Here is an 8,276-nt window from a genome sequence, read left to right as displayed (position 1 = left end):
CCAACTGCCGCGCATGCGCACCCGCAAGCAGCCCTAATCGACTATGACGCAGTGAAAATTTTAGATTTCCTCTCAGGCTTTCCCTTTTAACAACCTATTTCCGTTTTATAATTATTTTAGCATTCGATTTTATTTCAAATTGTTTTCTAATAAAGTTTATTTATATCCACGATTTATCATTTTTGCAGCCATATTCCGTAAGTTATTGAGCGAATCCAAGGAGGAGTTCCACAATATGTTCACACGCACTTATGGCGTCATCTATCAGCAAAATTCCTATGTTTTCTCCGATTTATTTAATGAATTGGAAAATTACTATACACGTGGACGCACCGATTTGCTGGATGTGATGGATAAATTCTTCAATACACTCTACCAGAAAATGTTCCAGGTGCTGAATGGGCAGTATACGTTTGATGAGAAGTAAGTGAAAATTAGTGAATGCTTATTTAATTAATGCATTAATAGGTTGGAGAGGTGGTCATTAGAGACGAATCCGCAGTCTCTAGAATAATTTATTCCCCCTAGGTCATTTGGCATGGGCCGACATCTTAGAATTCCTCCACCTTCATAGCGGCTCTGCCTTGTATTCAAATCAAAATCCGAAAAGCCCGATACCCACCAAGTCTTTATAGCACTTTGAATTTGTCTAGTATCCGTTTTCTCAGGTAGGTTTTAAAATTTCTCTGCACTTCAAACACAAAATTTATATTGCCGAGAACAAAAGTTGTGATCGAAAGTAAATGCCGCTCTCGTAGTTTTGTTCTCAAGAACGTATCAAAAACCAAAACCAAAATGAAAACAAAACTGTCGAGAACGTTCTCAATGGGAATCATTTAAGAATAATACCCTGTGAAACGTTTCCAAAGAGAACAAAATGTGAACAATGCTTTCGGGAACATTTCTAAGAGACCAAAATGGGATCAAAAGTTTTCAGAACGTTTTGACAAAGATCAAAACGGGAACTAAAGTCTAAGGAACTTTCTCTCGAAGAACAATTTGGGAACTAAAGTCTCAGGAACTTTCTGGCAGAGAACGGAGCGGGAACAAATATTCTCTGAATTATTCACAAAGAATGAAAGCGAGAACAAAATGTTTCACATAGCGTTAATTTATTTGAAATGTTTGGATATTAAAATTTATCAAAAAAGATAATTATGCAAATTAAGTCAACGAAAAACTTAAGGCATGAACTTTTCTTGCATAGAAAATGGAAAATTTTTCCATAAATGGATAGTCCACCCTAATGATAAACAATCTGTAAGTTGAAATGACCCAGACTTCCTCTGGCTTAGAATTAACAGTCGTCGTCTTATTGAAACGATTTTTCATCCCAACACGCAGACTAGGGATGTTAATTTTTCCGCTTTTTCAGATCCCGGGATTTTCGGGATGGCGTTGTCACAATCGCGGCATGCCGGGATTAGCCCCGGCAGATGAATTTTACTTGTGATATTTAATCTGGCCGATATGTAGTTCTATGAAGGAATTTCCGGGCGAATTGGGAAGATTTTCGCTTGATATATGGGCGGATGATAAACTTTTCTGTATAATAAGCTACTTAGGACATCTCTCGGAAAGGAGGAGGATTCTGCCCTTATGAAACTATGGTTTAAATGTAAGGAAGATGACATATTAGTCCTGCCTCTTTCCCTAACACAAAATCAAGGTTCAAGGTTCCTTTGTAGAAGTTTCATATATCCAACATAGTACTTTAATTTTTGCTTTCTACGCTGTAATTCTTCAAAAACACAAACCCATACATGAACGAACGTTGCTGCCAGCTTGCAAGGAAACTAGCTTAGCTTTGAATTTATATAGATACCAGATTTGTAGAACGGTGCCATCGGGCCCAATTTTTCCTTCTTCCCCACTACATTCATAAGTGATTCAAACTGTTTAACCGGTTGAAAAACTCACAGAACAATAGAAGATTTATCAAAGAAAATCTGTGCAAACATGACCACGAGAAAACTGAGACGAATTGTATTACATTATTCTTCATTGTGAGCCCTTAAGCAGTCAACGCCTCATTTCGACTAAAAAGCCTTGCCACGCACCAAAAAATCACATTTGAGGCTTAAATTTCAGTAAGTAATTTTAACATTTCCACCGTTACTGTTGTTAACTACACCAAATGAAAGGCTATGCATGCGGGGCAAATAGTGATGACCAAGCTTGTCACCGAAAGTCAAGTACCATAACAAAGAGCTTGAATTACAGCTGTTATGATTAGCAACCTTAGCATTTATAGCAAACATATGTACATACATACAAAACCAAGCAAGCCTTTGTAATTCTTTAGAAAACAAAAAAAAAACGGAATAAAAAAATTACTGAAGGGTCAAGTTTTTGCGGAAACAGCACTTGTAGACACACACAAAAGCGCCGGTCAGTCCCAAGTGACCAAGGAGACAGTAAACCGCAGCGACTCGTGTTACCCACGCGTGTATTTTGGTTTCCCAAAGCGTTTAAAATATTACCAACATAGCAAAAAAAAATTGAAAATAAATGGAAAGACTAATGCATGCATACATACATATGTATGTACATTAGACCGTACCACCTTACAAGCAAACGAAAAAAAAATTCGGCGTACATCGCTGAAGCCGAATTTTTTTTGCAAAGCAATTTGGAAAAAAAAACAAATTTTACCTAAAACAGAGGGCGCCATTTTACATTTTTCGGTGAAACCTACATGCGGCAATAAGTTTTTTTATTGGCAGTAGGGTAGTATGTTCCAAAAGAAATTTCTACTCGAGATAAGAACATCTTTATATCATACTTTAAGAGCCCACTGCAAATGCCGAAGATATAACGAAAAATTTAAAAAGACGAAACCCCTACATCTTCTTCTTATCCACTATAACCGTTTGTCGGTTTCCTTCTGCACTTGGTCCTACTGTTATGTCCGTGGGTGCGCTTGCTTTCGTTGTCCACCCATGGGTGCGAATTCGAAGGATATTTTCACCAGGGCGTCATCATCCATGCGTACAACATGTCCAAGTCCAAGCCAACGCAATCGTTGTATTTTTATGCGCTTAACTATGACCATGTCGTTAAAAAGCTCGTACAGTTCGTCATTCCGTCTTCTTCGGTACTCGGTGCCCACGCGAATGAGGCCATAGATCTTGCGTAGAAAAGTTCTCTCGAAAGCCACCAAAGCCTTCTCATCTTTGTTAGAAATCGTCCATGTTTCTGCGGCATACGAAAGCACGGGTATGATGAGAGATTTGTTGAGCGCGATTTTTGTTCGCCAAGAGAGGGCTCTCCTTTCCAATTGCCTGCGTAGCTCTTGTTGGCAAGAGTTGTTCTTTGCTTTATTAAGTAAACAAAGTCCTTCACTACTTCAAAGTTATGCTGCCAACACTGTCGTGTGTCCCAATACGTGAAGACTTTTTATGTGTTGCCAAGAGGTACTTTGTCTTGTCGTCGCTCATCGGTAGACCAACCTCGTTAGCTTCTTTTTCTAAGCAGCAAAATGCTGCACTAACTTGCCTGGGTTTTAGGCCAACGATGTCAATATCATTTGCATACGCCAGCAGCATCGTGCTTTGCTGTATATGGTTCCGCTGGGATTCAGTTTGGCAGCTCTTATAACGCTTTCCAGCATCAGAGGAAAAAAATCACATGAGAGTGAATCGCCTTGTCTAAAGCTTAGCTTTGTGGATGTTTCGATTCTGGTGTCCGGTACTACTAACCATTTACTATGGTCCGTGCTGCGGCAAAGTCGATCAGCATCTATCTGCTGTCGGAAGGGTTGTCATGAAGGTTGAATTTTCCGACTGTTGGACCTAAAATGCCTTCCTTGCCCACCCTGGCGTTAAAGTCGCCCAGCACGATTTTAACATCGTGGCAGGGGCAGCGCTCATATGCTTACTCTAAGAACTGTTCTTTGGTTTCATCGTCCTTCTCCTCCGTCGGGCGTGTGTACAAATGAGGCTCACGTTGTTGACTATGGCTTTGATGCGGATCGCGGCGATTCGTTCACCGATGGGAGTGAACCTGGAGACGAGGTGTCGTAATCTTTGCCCGACCACAAATCCCACACAAAATTTATGCACCGTCTCATGGCGGCTGTGGTAGATGTCACACGTTGCATATTTCATGCAGCCGTGTCCTGGATTGCAGTGATGTCAGCCTGTATTTTTCGAAGACATCCGGCAGTTGGATAGAAGCACCTTCCCTATAGAGGGTCCGGACAGTCCAGGTGCATATCCGAAATTCTCTTAATTCATTTATTTATTTTTTTATATGGGTCGTCAACGTTTGGGGGGTCAGTCATCCGAGGTTATTTTGATATTTTCATCGGTAGGGGCTTTTACGTGGCGGGTGCTAACCCCAGCGCACAACTATTACTGGGATGAGTGGCTTTCCAACCGGATACACGTTCATATAGCGAGCGGCTTGCTGCAAGACAGACGCCCGCTTACAGGCGCACCTACTGATAGGCAGACGCTGCCGACTACAGTAAGTCGTTAAACCGAAAAAGCCAGAGTGGCCCCACCGAAACTCCCTCTCTTTCTCTCCACTCGAGTAACTAGATACCCAGAAGAACGACCATACCCCATTCCGCTCTAAGACCCCTGTGTATGGCAAAAAAAAAATTGTTTTTTTCGAAATTGTCTTGCAAAACTACTTTCAAGTCGGAGGTGTACGTCGAACTCTTTTTTCTGTTACGGTCTAATGTAAATACATACATACATACGTATGAACATAACTCTAATCCGCTCACCTAAAAGCTCGTTGTTGTGAGTAAAAGACCAGCAAAGAAAGAAAAATGCGCAGTAAGCTGTTTACAGCGAATTTGTTAAAAGGCGCGTTGACACTTTGGCGCATATGCTACACACAATATTACATGGTTTATACTTTTGTATGTATGTACTAGGGCATTCAATCCCGGAATCCAAAATGCCGCAATTCCGTGAAACCCGGACACTTTTCCATGTACTGAAATTTCGGGATTACAGATCCGGGATCCCTAAATTTTTACTGATTCATTTACAGAATGATAGAGATGTTGAAAACAAAAAAAAAAGAATTCATTTGACATGACACACGATAAATACAGAACACCCAAACTTCGGTTCAAAGTGAACTGAATGAATTGAAAAATGCGAACCCACTGTAAAATGCAAAAAGTTGTGATGAAGTCGAAATCCTGAAAAATCTCAGGATCCCGGAATTAGAATTTTTACATCCCGAAATCCCGGGATTGTTAATATGCTTCGGGATTGAATGCCCTAGTATGTACATACCTTCGTTCAAGCCTACTCGTCCAACTAACGTTCACACAAGCAGTCCAGGTTTACTCCATTCATGAGCAAATAAAAGCGAAAAAATTACCGGAAGCTCAACGACTGGGCCAACATGCCGCGTCCAAGCGATGCTAAGCACACAGAGATTACTTACAAGCAAACAACACTCACTTTGCTTCGTTTATGAATTTGCACAAACTTTACGCTTTTTTCGCCTCTGAAGAACTCGAAAAAAAAAATTTTGCTTTGTAGTTAAAAAACTGTGGTGACCGCAGTGCAAAATAAATATGTATAAGAAATGCAACCGAAATAAAATCAACAACAGCAAACCACTAGCAGTTCATAAGTAGCGCTGCAGACCTATAAGTGCCGCAGACACACGCTGTTTCACACCTCCCACAAATCGACCCGCCTAGCCCGAGTTAGCGCTGCATTTTGCGCACAGAAGCTAGTTGAGCTTCATAGATTTTGTAATTCTAACAATAAATGGCTTGATAATCGGCCTTCTGATTCCACGCTTTTATATTCTTTGTAAAATGTGCTATTTTTTATTCACTTGAAGCAAAAGCAGTCGGCACATTAATCAAAGGGTTAAGTGCTAACTCACAGCTCCTACATTTTTCGGTCTGTCCTCTACTTTGTCCGTTATGTTTATACCGCAGCGCACTTGTGCACAAGGGTATTATAACTTTGTTCGCATAACAGTTGTTTGTAACAGCCAAAACGAGTAGATAAATGCTCATAATGAAAAGAGAAATCGACTAAGCCTGCATGTCTGTCCGTCCGTCCTTCTGTCCGTCTTTCTATCCGTGTACACGATAACTCGAGAAAAAAGTGAGATATGTCTACGAAATTTGGTAGCTAAGTTTCCCCTTATCCAAGGTAGGTTGGGATAGAAAAGTGGAGACATCGGACAATAACCACGCCCACCTCCCATATAACGGTATTTTTGAAATATGCAAACACTACGATATTTTCGTAAATACTGGATTCAAATAGTTGAAAGTTGGTACGCGAAGTAGAATTTTAGCATACCATAAGACAGTTGTGAAATTTTTTGAAAATGGGCGTGGCACCTCCCACTTACGATGAAATGCTGTATGTCTGTAGTCCCTTCACAAATTCCCACCAAACTCGGTACGAACACCTTGAAAATTTTTGCAATCAGACAAGCACCACGCCCACCTCTCATGTAACGGTAATTTACAGAAATACGAAAAATGCGATAAATTAGAAACTATTTAAGCTAATTTATTAAAAATCGATATATACAATGACCTCCCAGGAGAAAATGCTACTTAGGAAAATTTTTAAGAAAATGGGCGTGGTACCGCCCACTTACGCCTACGTATGTGTATCTCAGTAGCCGGTTTATCAATTTCTTTCAAACTCAGTACATTTATCAACCTTCGGACTAAAATAACCGCGACCTACCATATAACGGCAAATGACAGAAATACGAAAATTCCGATATTTCATTAACTAAAAACGCCAACTTACAACAATCCCTTAACAAGACACAATATTATTGATTTTTGTAAAAAGGGGTTTGGCCCCACCCACTTATGACTACATAAATAAGTGTATATTGATAGCCCCTTATCGATTTCCACCAAACTTGCTCCAATTATTTAAATATCTCATAGCATATTATCGAAACTGTTTGACATCGGGAAAAATACTCTTGCTTATCATACAGTTTACTGAAAGGTGAAAAAACTATATTTAATACGTGCGCCGGGTATATAAACTTATACTTTTTTGTATAGGGTGCTTGTGGAGTGCCTTAGGTGATAGAAAGTCTAATAGGTTGTTGACTAAGAGATTTAGCAGCAAATATTTACATACATATGTATATGTGAAGCAAGACCTCTTATTGTTTTTAAAATTGTAATTGTATATTTTGTCCTTTCTCTCGCCAGATTCCTGCACTGCGTGAGCGAGCATATGAAAGAACTCAAGCCCTTCGGCGATGTGCCTGATAAACTGGCTTTGCAGATAAAGCGTTCCTTTGTGGCGACGCGCACCTACTGGCAAGCGCTGCACACAGCAGCTGAAGTGTCAAAGAAGTTAATAAATGTAAGTAAAGTTTTCAAATGCTAACTCTAAACTTCTGAAACAAAAATTGAAAAAAAAGTACTACACAATGTACTAATGCTGTCTCTCCCTCCTCTTCTAGGTGCACCTCAATGCCGATTGCACGGCTGCGCTCACGAAAATGCAACACTGTGGCGCCTGTAAGGGCTATGCGCAGAAGCCCTGCACAAATTATTGTGTTAATGTGATCAAAGGTTGTCTACATTATGTGAACGAATTCGACTCGGAGTGGGAGAACTTTGCGGTAGCCATGGACAAAGTGGCCGAACGTTTGCTGGGCTCATTCAATATTGTGATGGTCGTTGAGCCGATTAATATCAAAATTTCCGAGGCGATTATGAACTTTCAAGTGAGTTGAATTTACTGTTGAATGGTTTTGATATCGATATTTTTTAAGTATAAATGTATGTATTTAAATATGTATGTATATGCAGATGTCTTTGCTGTGAACATTGGCGAAATTCATTCAGAAAAGTCATAAAAATGTAAATCTAAAGAATCGTAAAAGTTAAGGAGCTATAAAAGTCGATCTATAAAAGCTGATACATTAAGTTTTAGAGAAACTAAATATGCTTTGAATTTATTAGTTACTCTTTGGTTGTTTAGTCACGTCATTAAATTAACTGAGTTCTTTTTGGTTGTTTGTGTTTGGTTAATTGAGCTTTTAAGCATTTTAATAAATTTAAGCAACCGGTTAATGTCCGCTTATTAATTTCTATTTCACCCTTTTTCGTAATGAATTTTTAGTGCTACTAATGCTGTTGCCTTTAAATTTTCGCACGAATAATATGTGTAAATAAATAATAGAAATTTAAATAATCCACCGACAAGACGCTTTAAATAAAAAAGCTGTCTAATCAAATTTTAGATACGAAAACTGGTATGCCTTAAAGATCAGTTCAGACGAACTGGTCAAATGGA

At 39.4% G+C, this 8,276-nt stretch overlaps 1 protein-coding gene across 1 annotated transcript; it reads left to right on the top strand.

The window, feature by feature from the left end:
* Positions 1-188: 188 nt before the first annotated feature.
* Positions 189-7,704, top strand: LOC108380885 (glypican-6-like; the record flags this gene model as incomplete). Its single annotated transcript, XM_017637284.1, has 3 exons — positions 189-423; positions 7,181-7,337; positions 7,438-7,704. Coding segments are annotated over 3 exons (659 nt in total), but the record flags the coding sequence as incomplete, so codon positions are not given.
* Between the last annotated feature and the right edge of the window lie 572 nt (positions 7,705-8,276).

This window comes from Rhagoletis zephyria, unplaced genomic scaffold (assembly GCF_001687245.7).
Source record: "Rhagoletis zephyria isolate East Lansing unplaced genomic scaffold, Rhagoletis_zephyria_1.1 Rzeph_scaffold_20719, whole genome shotgun sequence".
Classification (NCBI taxonomy): domain Eukaryota; kingdom Metazoa; phylum Arthropoda; class Insecta; order Diptera; family Tephritidae; genus Rhagoletis; species Rhagoletis zephyria.
Note: the sequence above shows the minus strand (reverse complement) of the source record. Positions and strands in the feature narration are given on the sequence as shown.